General features: G+C 56.6%; 1 protein-coding gene across 3 annotated transcripts in view; it reads left to right on the top strand.

The window, feature by feature from the left end:
- BMP1 (bone morphogenetic protein 1) overlaps positions 1–12315 on the top strand; it is an 80548-nt gene extending 68233 nt beyond the window's left edge. For 2 of the 3 annotated variants that reach the window (XM_074981701.1, XM_074981702.1), the window contains exons 16-20: positions 7779–7904; positions 8151–8278; positions 8705–8918; positions 10125–10375; positions 11385–12315. In XM_074981701.1, coding sequence (XP_074837802.1) covers positions 7779–7904; positions 8151–8278; positions 8705–8918; positions 10125–10375; positions 11385–11519 — 854 coding nt within the window. In that variant the 3' untranslated portion in view covers positions 11520–12315. Of the gene's footprint in view, positions 1–6773; positions 7450–7778; positions 7905–8150; positions 8279–8704; positions 8919–10124; positions 10376–11384 lie in introns of those variants that run through there. The other variant, XM_074981703.1, reaches the window with a different exon arrangement.
- Positions 12316–16019: the final 3704 nt, after the last annotated feature.

Here is a 16019-nt window from a genome sequence, read left to right as displayed (position 1 = left end):
AGGTGCTGCCCAGCTTATTAGCAGAGCGCCCACAGCCGTTTGTACTGATGGCAGCAGCAGCAAAAGATGCCGTCGGCCCAGGGCAAGGTGGGAGAGGGGCCTGGCTCTCTGCCCCCAGAAGGGGTGAGGCCAAGGGCAGAACTGAGGGCTTGAGACATTCAGCCCTGCCCCCCTCCCCCCACGCGCTCTGCGCCATCCACGGTCAGCGCACAGCACTCCGCAGCGGTTCAGAGAAGCCTGGAGCGTCAGCAGCGCTGGGCCCCTTTGAAATGCCAGGCCCGGGGCAATATGGAGCACATCCCCGTGTACCTCGGTGCCCATAACAAAGCATGTTCCACACGTGGATGGAGAAGACGAGAGGGAACGTTGCCTATGGGCCTTGGTTGGTTTCAGACAAACGCCCCCATGACCCTTCTTCCAGCGCCGGAAGGCTGGGCATTGTCCAGCCCAGCTGGGGAGGTTCAGCGGCCGTGACGCAAACAGGGCTTGTCCCTCCAGAGGCCTGGCACCTGGGCCTGCTGGGGTGGGAGGTAACCCCCTGCCGTGCACTGACTGAGGGGCCATGTGGCGTGTGGACCCTGGTCTTGTGCATGAAAATCTCCCTGGCGCTCCTTGGCAAACCGCTGCAGGAGGCCTCAGCTTGCCACGCTCTAGGTATCCGAACAGACATGGCTGTGGGCTTTGTATTTCCTTTGCAGGCTAGATCTTCCAGTCAGCCTCTAAGCCTTCAGCCCCTGCAGGCAGCTACAGGAGCAAAGCCGCCAGAGCCAATGGCAGAACGCACATGTCGAATCACCAGCGCATGGCTGCGTAGCCGCTTGCAGCTGCCGGCCCAACTTTAAAAGGCACTGAGCTCCCATAGGTCCAGCTGAAGTTAATGGAGCCCACTGGCGCCCAGCATCTTTGCAAATGAGGCGCTGCCATTAGTGTCTGTAATTACTGAGTACGAGAAAAGCAGCCGGGCCTGGGAGCAGCGCTTCCGTGCAGCCACTCAGGAGCAATTTGCCGGCCGCCCAGTGGGTTAGCCGAGCGCCCGCAGCCGGTTTGTGTTTCTGTGGGCGGTGCACATGCCCGCAGACCTCAGGGCACACAGGAGGGGAAAAGGCTGGCGAGACCCTTGCGTAGGAACCCCACTTATGGCCCATCGTGCGAGGCACTGTACAAACATAGAAGACAGGCCCTGCCCCAAAGAGCCTGCAGTCTGATCAGTTGCCCTGCACATAAAGGGACAACTCCTGGGCAAGCAATGAGTGGCCCTGGGCCCTGCCTGCCTTTGGGGCTGGCCTTCCCTTCCCAGGGCACTGCATTCTCTGGCATTATTGGGTCATAACAGCTTTCCGGAATTTGACCGCTCCGAGCTGGCCGCTTGTCGCCTTGGCTATGGGCATCTCCATGCCACCTCCTCCGCTTTGCTTGGCCCTGCAGTGCCTCCCGATCCCCGGCTCTGCTTTGCCACTGCCTGCTGAATGCCTTTGCCACCTGCCCCTCTTCCTGCTGCGCTGGGGATGTGCCGCAGCGGCAGGGCTCCTTTCCCTCTCTTCCTCCTCTGGCTGGGATGGGTGCTGATCCAGAACAAACTCGAAGCTCCCCCTATTTCCTTAGGCTTGTAGCAGTGGTGAGATCTTGGCCTGTCCTGCTGTCTCAGCCATGCAGGGGCATATATACCTTACGCGGCAGCAGGATTGCACTGGGTCCAACTCTAGGCAGGACTTGTCCTGAGGTCCCTTGATTGTACCGCGGAGGTGAATTGTCTTTGGTACCTGTAGCCATTCAGCTGCCCATGCTCCCTGGGGGGGAGGGTCTCCGGGCTGTGAAGCAGACAGGGATTCCTGGGACAATTCCAGGGAAAACCATTACCTGCTTATTTCCTGTGTGGGCTGTGTCTTTCCTTTCCTTCCGATGCCAGTGCCTCAGAGCAGCGCTAGCCCTTGGAAACCCTCCATCCACTTCGGTCACCAACCCAGCTCCCCCGGGCTAGTTCTCCAGCTGGCGTAAGGCAGCGTGGCTCTGCCAGAGTCCTGCTGACGGTCTGGTCGGAGGGACACAATTCACTTTTGTTTGGGAGAGGTTTTAAGTTTGGCCAGGCTTTGTCCTGAGGTCCCTTTTTGACATGAGAGCTGCAAATCGTCTTTGATGCATTTCCCGCATGGCCGGGACGTGGCAAGCATGCGTGGGAGCCCCCCTGAGGCTGTTGAAGGGCCGGTTTAAAGTGAAGCACGTGCTGCCCTGAGCAGAGATGGAGCTGAGCACATGCCTTGGGGCATTCCAGAACCCAGGCCAAAGACAGCAGAGCAATAAGGACAAACTTCTTGAATCCCCAGTGGGTTCCTCCAGGGCCAGGCCCTCTGCCGGAGCAGTTTTGCCCTCAAAGTGCAGAGAATCTCCTACTGCTCCTGAAGGGTGCCCTGCCCCAATCCAGGCAGTTGCAGGAGCCATTCCAAAGGAGCCCCTCCGGCAGCGCCTCTAGCTCCATATTAGTCCAGGCCTTCCGTGGCTGGAGTGACTGAAGAGCCAGTGGGCAGGGCACTGGGCATGGTGTTTGCTTTATTTTTTTAACCAAAACCAAGGCAGGTCAGGTAGCGCAGCCAGGCCCCGACACACGGATCGGCCGCCATCCAGCAAAGAGCAACCTCGGATAAGCCTCAGAAGTTGACCAGCCAGCAGGAGTGCTCAGGCGACAGGGTAAGTCTCTTACTCTCCTCCCCTTCCTAGCTTAAGGGCCTGCTCCTGGATCCTTTACTCCCCTTGAGGAGGGAAATCCCAGCCCTGCTGAAGTCAAGGCAAATTTTGTGGCAGCTGCAGGATCAGGCCCCGATTTAGGCCTCCCATGGCCTGCTGACGTGCCTGGAGTTTGCTGCCCTGCCCCTTTGCCGTTGTGGAAACGCAGCCTTCCCCAAGGCCTTGTTGAATCGTGCCCGCCCGCCCAGCACAGACTGCAGCGCTGCAGTGGCCACTCCACACCCTCGTTTGCATTTGGTGGCAACTGGGGTGACTTCTTGGGGAGCCCCCAGTATGTCCAAGCTCCACTGGCTGGAACACCGTTGGGCTCTGAATTCCCAGGGCGCCCACTGCTAGTGAGGCCATGAAAACACCCCTTCTGTCTCCTCCCTCAGGTCACCGCCGCTTCCCGGCAGCAAGCTGACACTGGAGGACATGGACAGAACTGGATTCTCTGTTGGGCCCATCACACAGCGCAGTCTGTCGTTACCCTCCAACACCCGGCCGACACTGACAGGGCTGGTCTCCTCGACCTAGTCCCTTGGTCTTCTCTGGAGCTCCAGTTTCAGGCAGGAAGCAAAGCCGTTTCCCTACTGTCCTGTGGCACAGGAAGGAGCCCTCCGTCTTTATGTCTGAGTCATGTTCCTGGGCAGCCTTGGGGATGAGCGGACACAGCTGGCAGGATGTGGATCACTCCGGATGCGAGCTGGCCGGGAGCAGGACTCATACCGGGTGAATGTGGGTGCATGAGTTAGACAAGGGAACAAGACCAGCAGGAGACTGACAGTGGGTGGCCCAGCAGCCGTGCGCCTCCAGAAGGGAAGACGTTGGCTGGAGTGCCCTATTCCTTAGCAGGAGCTGCAGACTCCTGGTGCTTCAGGAACATTTCTGCTGAAGCTACCAGTTTCAGTGCTCAGGTAAGTCCGCCTGTTAACGTGCCTTCCACACTGGAGCATTGTGTCCCAGCTGTATGTCTGTGTGGTTCTCGTACCTCTGGGCCTTAGGTAGCAATCTGGGCCTTCGTTACTGCTGTGCAGCGTTATCTGCCTCGTTGCTGCCCTCCACCCCAGCGGTGGCTGCATTTCATCACCGCTCCATGGAAAACACCTAAGCTGACACTTAACACGGAAGCTCTTGCATCTCCTTGCAGTGAGTGGGACTTAGCGCGTGCTTTGGGCCGTTGTGTGCTTTTGCGAATCAGGGTGATGGAAACCCATGTATGCACCCCAACCCTGCATCACTGGTTTGCAGTGAGATTTTTGGGGTGCAGCTGGCAAACAGAATTGGGCCCAGAGTTTGCAAGGTTGCTGTGGGAACCCTCAGGATAAATGCCAGAGGATGTTGTCATAACTCACTATTGTCAGCAAACAAGCTGATAGAATAAACAGTTGCTAAAGACAGCTTTCCCGTGGGCTCTTTTCCTATGCTAATTTTCCTGCCTTTGTCCCCCGACCCGGGTGTCCTTAGGAACTGTTCCCCTGCAGCCCTCTAGCCTCAACTGAAATGCTTCTCCCCTCGCTGCTCCGTCTGCTGCCTGGACAGTTAGGCCGTTCAGAGCCCCCTTCTCCGCTGCTTTTCTGGTTATAGGCCCCCAGGAAAAGGCCTGACCCTGTGCAGCTGTGCCCGATTGGAGCTATGGGGTATTTTGCACATGGGGCTTCCAACTGCACGTCATTGCTGTTCTCAGCAACTGCCAGGCTCATAAGAATAACAGGGCCGTCCCTCATGCTAAATGGACTTGAGGAGCTGAGGCATTCAAGTGACTGGCCCGAGGACACACGGAGGGCCTGGGAATGAGCTCGGCTCTCTTGTGTCCCACTGGGATGTCCAACCCACAGGCCCAGCCTTTGGCCCAGAAAAGCTTGCCTGAATTCAGAAATAACTTTCCATGCAACACTTTAAAGCCCTGTCAGTGTCCCGCCTTCCTCATGGCTTCTTGCAGACCAGTCACTCTGGAAGTTTGAGCACTTGACTCTGTGCTTGGTGCTGTACGGAGCTGAAGGCCCCACAGCCCCTCATGGCTGACAGTCTGACCAGACAGTGCACACAAGAGCTTCCATCCGAGAGCAGAGGCTGGGGCCAACTTCCTGCTACTTTAAATCCTTCGTTGTGTGCCCCAGAGTAAGCATCTGCCGCGAGTGGAAAGCTCCACAGGCCTAGGCTTAACTGTCCGGTTATTCAGGGGCTGGGGCACGTGACTTCTGAGGAGAGGCTGAGGGATTTGGGCTTATTTAGTTTGCAGAAGAGAAGAGTGGGGGGATTTAATACCAGCCTTGGACTACCTGAAGGGGGTTCCAAAGAGGATGGAGCCAGGTTTTTCGCAGTGGTGGCAGATGACAGAACAAGGAGCAACGGTTTCAGGTTGCAGTGAGGGAGGTGGAGGCTAGATATTAGGAAAAGCTATTTCACTGGGGCGGGGGTGAAGCTCTGGGAGGGGTTGCCTGGGGAGGTGGTGGAATCCACATCCTTGGAGAGTTTTAAGTCCCGGCTTGACAAAGCCCTGGCTGGGACAATATGATTGGTTTGGCCCTGTTTTGAACAGGGGGTTGGACTCCATGACCTCCTGAGGTCTCTTCCAGCCCTGTTCTTCTAGAAGTCTCTGGTTATTGTTGTGTGTGTTACACTGGCACCTGAGAGCACGACAGAGATCAGAACCGTGACCTGCACTCATGCTGCTCGTACACGTAGCGAGTCACCATGCTAGCGAGGGCGAAACCAGGCTGAGAGAGGGCAAGTGTCTTGCCCAAGGCCATACTAATGGGTCAGTGTCCGAGCAGGTGAATAGCACCCCTGTCTCCTGGCTGCCAGCCTCATGCGCTCTCTGTGTCGCCGCTCTGCCTCTTGACCTGTCCTACAGCCAAAGAAATTGCCCTTAAAGACCATCTAGCCGTCCCAGCTGGAAGCCCTGGGGAATCCTAAGTAGCCAGCCTTGCTACTCATGCACCAAAGCTTGAGACGAGCTCGCTTTGCAGGGCTGGTCTGCCGTGTGCAGGGAGGGGCACACTCTTCCTGGGACGCTCGCAGCCAGGGGTGAGCGGAGCAGAGGTAAGTGGGTACGCGGCAGCCCTCTGCCTCCGCCTTCCGGGTGTGAACAATGATCCCTCAAATGCGGTCTTCCGAAACCTCCTCCAAATGAACAATCTGCAACCCACGGGCAGGTCTCAGGCCCCCTCGGTCACCTAGCTGCAGGGCTGGCCTCCCCCGCAGGAACCAGGTGGAATTTGTATTAGCTGTCAGCCGGCGAAGTCTAGCAAAGACTTCATTTGACTGAGAGTTGAAAGGGCCGATGTGCTCCCAGGACTCCCTTCTCCCAAACCTCTCTGGAGTCTGCCAGCCTGGCTCTGCCTCCTCGCGTTCTCCTCTCTGCAGGCCTCAAGCGCATTCAGCCAGCGACCAGAGGGCAGCCCCGGGAAAGAGGTGCCATACCTGCCCTGAAAGGAAGGCTTCCCTCGTGTCGGTAGGGGGCCGCATGACAAACTGCCTCCTGACTGGCCCAGCCAGTCTAGATCAGGCCTGGAGGACAGGCCCATCAGTGGCTATGAGCCAGGATGGCAGGGACGGTGTCCCTGAGCTCTTTGTCAGTGCTGGGAAAGGGTAACAGGAGTTGGGTCATTTCCTTGTTACCTGCTCTGGGCACTCCCTCTGGGGCACCTGGCACTGCCCACTGTTGGCAGACAGGACACTGGGCTGGGTGGGCCTTTGGTCTGACCCAGTCTGGCCCGTCTTGGGTGCCGGTCCATCGCTGAGTGCTGGAGGTGAAGTTTTCTTTCAGGAGCCAGAGAGGTTGCTGGGAAGGCTGGGTGTGCCTCAGTGGGCTCCCGGCAACGTTCCCTCCTTCTGTGCCCTTCTGACCATTTGGCAGCCGCAGCTGTGTCTGTGCTTCCCCTTTCGTTCAGCTTTGGCGCGCGCGCTGCTGAGCTTGGCCCCAGCTCGCTGCATGTTCCTGCTTCTGCCCAGGCCCTCACTTGGCTCCCGGACCGTGGTCTCCGACTCCCCTGCCTGGCACAGTGGCGTGGGTTCACCTTCGTTCTGTCCCCGCCCCCCTCTCGTTTCAGAGACGAAGCCGCCGCCGCCGCCGCCGCCGCCCCCGAAAGCTCGCCCGCCCGGCTTGAAATTCCGCCTGCAGAAAAGGATACGAGGCCCCAAAGGAACTCGGCCAATCCTCCGCTCAACTCCTCAGGGACACCCCTGCCCCTCCAAAGGCTCCAGGGCTCAGGGAACCAATGCCCTCCCGTTCTGTCCTAGCTCAGAGCCTCGCCCAGAGAGCGGCCCCGGCCCCAAATCCCGTGCTTGACAGAACTGGCTGTTGGCCTTATTTTTTTAAATTCGCCATTGTTTTTAGACTTCTCTGGTTTGTCATGGGCCAGTTGACCTTTATTTCCAATTTTTATCGTGTCTGTGACATTTACTATTGATAAGTAAAGAGGGACTCCGTGTCCTGGTCTTTCTTGCATCTCTGGTTGTCCTTGTGTCTGTTTGTCTGCCTCCCCGTCTGTACAGGAAACAGGTAATGGTAGTGTCCCACACATATGAATTGATTTCCGTGCGGCGTTGTCCTGGAGTCTGAGTCTGCTCTCGCTTGCACTAGTTTTGTGTGTCAATCATGGCATTCGCTCTGGCGGAAGTGAGAACAAGGGTTGTGCCCATTTGCTGCTGGCTAGAAGAATGTGCGTCTTGGCTAGTTTCCTTCCATTGCACGTTTCGAGTCCAGGTCTGGGCTCTTGCTGTAGCAACGCGTTCACAGACGGGGATAGGGAGCGAGGTGTGGGCGGGGCACTGCTTGGCACGGTTTCCCTCCGTGGAAGGTGTTGCAGCTCGAGTAGGTGGTGCTGTGGCTTCCAGGCCGGTAGGCTGATGCTCACCCCAGTGCGGAAGGGCCGGTGGCTTGAGGAACTGAAGTGGGGTTTGGCAATGCGCAGAGCCGTGTGCGTGCGCTGGGCCCTTTCTGAATGGCCCTAGCTTGGGAAGGGTCATTTGAATGCTGGCCATTCACCGTTACCCAGCAGGGAGCGGTAGCTGCGCCTGGCTGAACCAAGGACTGCTTCTTTCCCTCTCCGTAGACAAAGATGAGTGTTCAAAGGATAACGGGGGCTGTCAGCATGACTGCCTGAATACCTTTGGCAGCTACCAGTGCCAGTGCCGGAGCGGCTTTGTGCTACACAACAACAAGCATGACTGCAAAGAAGGTACCTTTGTCCCCATGGCTTCTGGGGAGGTGTGGCTGCCTTGCTGGGCTTCTCGGTGCACCAGCTCTCCACCTGTGCAGAGGTTTCCCCACCTCTTCGTTTCTCCCAGCAGCAAGGGACTGAGATAAACGGCACCGAAGCCCTTTGGGAGCCTTGGGGGAATGAGTTTTGCGGGGGAGGGATGGAGAAGTGATCCTGGGGGAATAGCACCCAACTGATGCCTTCTTTGGTGTCTTCTTCCTGCAGCCGGCTGTGATCACAAGGTGACGTCTGTCACTGGTACTATCTCCAGCCCTAACTGGCCCGATAAGTACCCAAGCAAGAAAGAGTGCACCTGGGCAATAACTACCACCCCTGGACACCGCATCAAACTGGTAATGTATAGAGCAAGGGCTAGCACACCTAATGCAGCGACCCCAGCCCCTGGGGAGAACACAGTGCTTCAGACCCGTGATCCATCTCACCCATCATCCTCTCTCCGAGTGTGGCCGCAGTCCATTCATGGACAATGGCGCCATGGAGTACTTGGGAAGAAGGGATTGATTATGCACTATATTCTCAGGGGGCATCTCTTGTTCCTTCTGCTAGAGAGCAGCCAAATGGGACGGGGGTAGATTGCTGACAAGGTGGCCTCTGTACAGAGGAACTTCTTGCTGCTTACAGCCTAAGGCTGCTGACAGCGCAGTCAGAGACTGACTTGTAATGGTCCCGCACCACCGTAGAACCTGGAGAGCCAAACTGCAGGGCTCTGCCACCTCCTGCTATTGTAAGTTTGCCTCCATCTCCTCCCCTCTTCCCAGACTTTCACAGAGCTGGACATAGAAGGTCATCAGGAATGCACTTACGACCACCTGGAGGTTTACAATGGGAAAGATGCCAAAGCGCCAGTCCTGGGCAGGTTCTGTGGGGCTAAGGAACCAGAGCCTGTCATCTCCACCAGCAACAAGATGTTCCTCAAATTCTTCTCTGATAACTCTGTCCAGAAGAAGGGCTTCCAGGCCGCCTATTCCACAGGTAACTCGGCTTTTGATTGGGTGATGTTTGGTTCCGAGGCCGGTACAAGTTGAACCTCCCTAATCCAGAACTCTCTCGTCTGGCAACATCCATAATCCAGCACAATTTTAGCCAGCCAGATGGCCACTTATCATGAGTGTGGCCAAGTTTTCCACAGTCCCGTAAAGATTTTTTCTAGCCACCAGTCCTGGCTCTCCGTGTTCTGTGCTGTTGTTTAGCTGTAATTTACCCCAAAGGTCCTCTAAGAGCCCAGCCAGCAGTGGGAGTGTTGGTAATTCACTAGACGATATTGACTTCCCTTGGTCTGGCAAATCCTTTTGTCCGGCTCTGGTCAGGTCCTCAGGGTGCTGGGCTAGAGAGGTTCAGCCTGTACCTAAAACTTCGGGAGCATTGTGGCAATCTCAGGCCAGGTGTGAAGCTCCAGTCCCAGAGAAGAGGGGCTGGGATGTTGTCCCACTGCACCACCCCCCTCCGTCTCCCCAGGAGTGTGGGTCCTTTAAAGGCTCCAAGGCTTGGCCTGGTTCAGGGTATTGTATAAGGTGTGAAATGTGAGGAGAGCTGAGAAACGAGGGGTCACTGGCTGATGGCAGAACAACACTGAGAGGAGCCAGCAAAGCAACTGTGCTCTTTATTTGGGCCTTGTGCTTTGGGGGGCAGGAGGCATTAGGGACATAACTGGGACCCATTTACTTCCATGGTGCCCGTTTGGCTGTCCCTCTCACGACTGCTCAATGAACCCTGTACAAAAAGGGTTGGATGGGTCTGGAGCCATTGTCCAGGCTCAGAACCACCCCAGGGTGGCAGACTTAGCAAAGAAGGCCGAGCCAGCCAGGGCTGGTGACTGAGCCCCACACGCTCCTTCCATGACACAGGTTGGGTGGGTGTGCGGCGAGCTGGAGGGAGGCCTGCAGAGATGACAGAGAGAAGATGTTCATAAACAGAGAGGAAGCGAGACGACTTTTCTATCCACCTGCAGAATAAATTTTGTTATGTGCACCGAGGCATGTGCAGATGCGCACCGCCCAGATGATCACGCTGCCAGCTGTGGGTGCTCTGCTAAGTAGCTGGTGGTCCTGAATCTCTCCTGGGCAGCCAGACAAGTGCACAGCTTACAGGGAACACAGGAGATGACCCTGTCAGGCAATGGCTGCCTGTCCTCCTTCACTTCTTTGCCATGTGTGCGTGCATGTGTGCTCTCCTCTCCAGTGTGTGGGGGCCAGCTGCGAGCGGAGGTGAAAACCAAGGACCTGTATTCCCACGCTCAGTTCGGAGACAACAACTACCCCGGGGGCTCGGACTGCGAGTGGCTGATTGCGGCGGAGGAGGGCTATGGGGTGGAGCTCATCTTCCAGACCTTCGAGATCGAGGAGGAGGCGGACTGCGGCTATGACTACATGGAGCTTTTTGACGGCTACGATGGGACCGCACCGCGCCTGGGGCGCTACTGTGGATCTGGGGTAAGCTCCCCCGCCGGGCACCTCCCACCTTCCCAGCCCCGATGGAGGGGAAATCTGCACCGCATCCCTGAGTGAAACAGTGCGTCACTCGGCACAGCTGAGCCAATGATTGATCGCCTGGTGTGGGGGCTGAACAGAAAGATCCACAGGGGCACACAAAGGGGCTTGTCTGACCCCAATTGAATTCTTTCAGGGTTCGTTGGTTGGGTGTTCGTTCATTCGTTTGTTTGTTTAAGATGTTGGCTGATTTTAAAAAAGCGTAAGCAAATCTAGGGGCATTTCTCAACAGCAAGTCACAGAGGTTTGCTCTGAAAAAGTCTAAATGAACCATTCTGACTTTTTTTTTTTCATTTGCTTTTGGAGAAAACTGTTCCCGGATTTCCTCCTGGGTTCAGAGCGGGATGGGGAAGTGGACTGAAAAAATGCCTCTTTTTGGCCCATAGCCTAGTCATGGGAAAACCTGTCCCAGTTCTAGCCCTCACTAGTGCAGAGATGGGCACAGCTAAGAGCCTACAGAGAGGAAGACCCGGCTACAATGCAAAGCACAGCATGCTCGTTAGAGGAGCCGGGGAACCACTTAGCCCTTGTGGGGCGGTGGAGCTTTCAGACCCGGGGGGAGGTGGGTAAGACCTGAAAGGGGCAGTCCAGGTTAGCTTTAGTCCACTCGGAAAGCGAAAAGAGCCACACTGAAATCCATCTCTACCCAGTGTCTGCACCCACTGAGTTGATCCAGTTCAGGTTGGTGCACAGATAAGGCGGCTGCTGCTGCTCTAAAGCCCCAAGCCAGGTGGGGTGTAAGCTGTGCTGCCCCAGGAGGTGCCCTGGGACTCAGCCATTGCTCTCCATCCCCATGCCTTCACCTGGCTTCCTCCTCTCACAGGGGATGGGGAAGATGGCCAAGGCTCCACCCAGCTATCCCAGAGAGGCTGGAGACTCTCAGACCCCTGCAGTCTGGGTGGGAAGAAGAGGGTGCCCGACTGTCTCTCTCTGCTCTCTTGTCTCCCGCCAGCCCCCAGAAGAGGTCTGCTCCGCCGGAGACTCGGTGATGATCAAGTTCCACTCGGATGACACCATCAACAAGAAGGGTTTCCACCTGCGGTACACCAGTACCAAATTCCAGGACACTCTGCACACAAGGAAGTGAGGGTCCACGGCCACCTGGACCCCTTGCCACCCCACGCTGGAGGGACGGTTCTTTTCTACGCGGAGAGGGGGGAACCACCCAGCCAGCCAGAAGACAGAGAAACACACCATCAACCTCAGCCCTAAGACACACTCACACAGTCAGCTGCTGGCGTACACCAGACTGGGGGGAGGTGGCGTCTTTTCTCTCTTTCAATAGCCATTCCTGGGTCTCTTTTTTTGTTCCAGGAAGCAGGGCCCTGCCCAGGCCAGGAGCAAATGTTCTTCTTACCCACTTTAGAGCGACCATTGATGAATCGATTCTATCCCCGAACGCCCCTTTACCCCGATCCCCACACCGGGAGGGACCTCTCCATGCAGGAAGGCCCAACTGTGTGCCAGGCGTTTTCCTTTGTAAACTTGACAAGACCGGTGTCAGCTCAGCTCTCCGAACATGCAAACCCCACAGGAGTGAGGAGCCCAGCAGGCCCCCAGAAGCTGCTGGCATGTCTTGTAACAATGGAATCAATACTCTGGCTTGTAAGGAGATGGCCATTGGCCTCTTCAACTCTCAGCTGTTCAGGGGTTTGCTTTAGTGGTGCTTTTCGGAGAGATACCTAATGTGCCGGGGTCCTTTCCCCACAAATGTACGTTCCTTCTTTTAAAAAGCCTGATCTCCAGCTGCAGCGTTGTTCTCCTTTGCAACGCATCAGTCCACCTAGAGACGGCCCCGAAAGCGATTGCGGAAAGGAGCCATGCGGTGCTGCCAGCGCCGCTTGGAAAGTTTGCGTCTAATAAACGGAAAGTTGCAAACGAAACCGCCTAGAGTCCTTGCTGGTGTGCGCCGGCTAGCTGGGTATTCCCAGGCCCGCTCGCTCACCTTTGGATCCTCTTCCCTCCTCTGCCATCTGGTGGTGGTTTCCAGCGTTGCTGCCCATTCAGGGTCCTGCTTTTTAGGAGCCATTGTGTCTCACTGGGTTCCAGCTGTCTCCTTCTTGGGAGAGATCCTAATCTCTTGAGAGCTAGGCTCCTGCCTGCTTGCCAGTCGGTCCCACCTCTGCCATCGCTTTGGTGCTCTTGGGGGTCTAGTGTTCTGCTCTCCAGCAGCTGCCAGCTGTGATCTCTCTTTTCTGGACCCCTTTCCACAGTACCTCTGATTCCCCCGTGGCTCTAACTCCCCTTTCACACTCGTGTTAATCTGGAGGTGTTCTCGTGGAGTCACTGGAGAGTCTCCAGCATATGGAAAAGGAGCACACGCAAAAAGGCCCCATCTATCTGGGGTTTGAGTCAGCAAAGCAATAATCAGTTGCATAAACTTAAGCAAGTGCTTAAGTGCTGTGCTGATTCGGGGCATTGGGGAGCAGAGGCAGGGCTTCATTGCTTATATGTAATAAGTACTTTTTGTACTTGCTTTTGCATTCACATTACTTTTCCTCTCATGCCACGCTCTAAGGGGGATAGGAGGAAGCTACTGCAGAGCAGTTGAAAGACACAAGAGAAACCAATAGGATAACCTGGGCACTTGCAGTCTGCAAGGAGCAGAGGCCTGGGTAGGAACCCTAGCATGGCTGGATGTGAGGCTCATCTGAAATGCCCAGTCGCCAGCTCGTTCGGCAGGAGGCCCTCCGTGCAGAGTGCAGCAATGCTCACGTGGCAAGCAGGCCTCTCAGAACTAGCTGCAAACTTCAGAGCTTCCAGACAGCTCAGACTCAGCCCTGAATAGTGCAGGCCAAGGCCTGGCTCTGATTGCAAGAGGCGCCTTTGGACCAAGGCTTGAAACAAATTCATAAAGCTCAAGCCAAAGCTGTGTCCAGGTTGAAAGCCAGATGCCTGAATCACATGCTGCATCCGCAAACCAAACTGTCTGCCATCCTGGTGGGTAGAGGAGTTACCACCTCTGTTGTGAGCTGGTGAGGGGCATGTGGGAAAGGAAGCCAGGTTCTGGAAACGTTTGTCCTCTGCTCTCCCAAATTCATTGCTCCGTCTCCAGGGGACATCCAAGAGACACAAGCTGAAGTGTGACGCTGCCTCTGTTCCCCTGCCCAAGTCTGCCTGTCCTTCCTCTGGTCTGTCTTGTGTCTGTCTCTCCTTGAGCTGTGCGGGCAGCTTCTCTCCTGTAGGCCTGAGAGGCCTCGCTCGCGCTTCTGCAGCGCTTTTCCTCGGAAGGGTCCCAAAGCACATTGTGAGCCCATCCCGGGAGCTTAGCTACACTGGCATGCAGCTGCCTGTGGGGCAGGGTGAGAGCCCTGTGGACAGCTAGCACACCTGGGTGTGGGAGAGCGAGGGACACCAGCAAAAACCCGACTCCCGGTGCCAAAGTGTGGAACGTCTTTGCAGAGGAGACAGGATGTCAGCTGGCTCCAAAAGTCATTGCACGTCGTCTGGTTTGGTCTCCCTCGGAAGGATTAGTATAGCTGCACCACGCGCTGGCGGAGACCTGCATAGCCAGACCCTCAGCCTCTCAGGCGTTACTCAGCCAAGCCAGCGGTGATGTAAGGAACGCGTACCTGCGGCGGGAGGAGCTCGGGAACCGCCCTGTTCTGTCTATCCGCTGCGGCGCGTGTGCTCTCATTACCTCGCCAAGCACAGTGCCGTGTTCGGCGTGTCCCCTCTATCCAGACGCCCGAGTTTCTCGGTTGCTAGCTGTACCGTGTGGCTCCTCCCTTGTGCCAGTGGTGCTAGAAAGAGAGAATGGTGCCTGTGTGCTGGGATGCTGGCTGGCTTCGATTTAAATGAAGGCTGGGATGATTTAGTTGGGGTTGATCCTGCTTTGGGCAGGGGGCTGCACTCAATGACCTCCTGAGGTCCCTTCCAGCCCTAGGATTCTATGAATCTGTGAAATAGTGTGAATACATTAGTTAGCATCGACATTTGCCATCACTCCTCGAGCCAGGGCCTAGCTGACACCCCTCTCCCACATTTCACAGCATGAGAAGAGCAGGGAGGTCACAACCTCCCACACCTGCTCAGGGAGCTCCTCTGGAGCCCCCTGGAATTTAAGGGTTCCGTGAAACAGGTCTCTGAACTGGGCACTGAGAGCGACTAGGCTGCAATCCACCTCTTGAAGGGCTCTGATGCCAGCCTAAGTAGGAAGCGTGCTTGTGACATCACCCATGCTGATGTCATAGAAACCCCAGCACCTGGCACGCTCCTCTTAAGAGAAGGTGGTACAGAGATGGGTCAGGTGAGCAGCCAGGGAGCAGCATGAGGCCCAAGAAGGAGAAATGGAAGGAAATGCACTGCACCCCACGGCAGCTTTCCAAGAAGATTGGCATCACCTACTCCATGGCCCAGTTCATAGTGCAGAGCTATCGCAGGCCACAGCATACCAAAGCGTGCCGGCGGGTCACCCACCTTCAGCCACCTCCCCAAAGCCAGAACGTGCGTGTGTACAAGGCCCAGTGCACATACTGTGTCAGGAGCAGGGGCCGAGGCCGGGCTTTGGCGAACTCTGACGTGCCTTTGACCTCTTGCTGCAGCTTGCAGGGCAAAGCCGAGGGGGAGATAAATGGCCCTGAAAGTGCGTTGACATCTAATGCTGGGGAGACGAGGGGAGCCAGGAGTAGGGGTTACTCTGCTGTGCCTTCTCGTCACGTCTCTTCAAGATCGTATACCTGGGCCCAGGGCCGACAGGAAGGTGGGAGAGACGTATATGGCCCCTCCACATCCAGTGCCAGGCCCTGCAGGGGGAGAAGCCACACAAAACCTCCCGCGAGAAGAGCCAAGCTTTCTAAAGGAAGGCAGGGAAGGAGGAGACAAACCATGGCAAGGAGAAAAGCAGCCCAGGGCAGGCGATACCAAAGAGCAAAGAAAACTCTCCCTTGTGCCCCTTCCAAGCAGCCCAGCCAGCGAAGAGGCCAAGAAATCCCCATAAACCTCTTCCTGGATGTCCCACTGACCATCTACCTGGAGGAGGAGCATTGCACAGTGACAAGGGAGGGGCGGCCAGCTGGCAAGAAACGGAGGAGCAAAGGGGTTGCTGTCCAAGTCCCTTCCCTGTGCGCCACTGAGCGGGTGGCTGGAGAGGGTGATCAGAGCGATTCCTCTTGTGGGGAGGCGGAGTCCAGGACCCAGCAGTGGGCTGCAGCTGCATGCACGAGGGTGCCTGAGAAGCCGGAGGAGAGGAAGGCTCCTGTCCCTGAAGAGATCTCCTGTGACCCTGGGGCTTTTCCAGCAGGAGGGGCCCTGGTAGCAATCGGCAAGGAGCGTGCTGGCTCGGGTTGGTGGGAAAGGCTCCAGGCCTGGCTGCTGTCCTTCGGAATGTATCTGGAGAATACAATAAAGTCCTAACTCTCCCAGCCAGACCCTCTCCTCTTTGCTGCGATCTCATCGGTCCCTCGTGGGAGCGCGCCTCCAGCGTCGAGCCAGGCCCAGCTGCGTCTCTGACATGTGGCACGTGCAGAGAACCTGCTCGCAGGCTGCGGGAGGACCCAGCCAGCTAGCCTCTGAAGGGCTGGTTTGAAAGCCACTGAAGTCTTTGCACTGACTTGCCTTTGAATCAGGTCCTTATACCGCCTTCCCC

Source organism: Carettochelys insculpta, chromosome 31, assembly GCF_033958435.1.
Source record: "Carettochelys insculpta isolate YL-2023 chromosome 31, ASM3395843v1, whole genome shotgun sequence".
NCBI lineage: Eukaryota > Metazoa > Chordata > Testudines > Carettochelyidae > Carettochelys > Carettochelys insculpta.
Note: the sequence above shows the minus strand (reverse complement) of the source record. Positions and strands in the feature narration are given on the sequence as shown.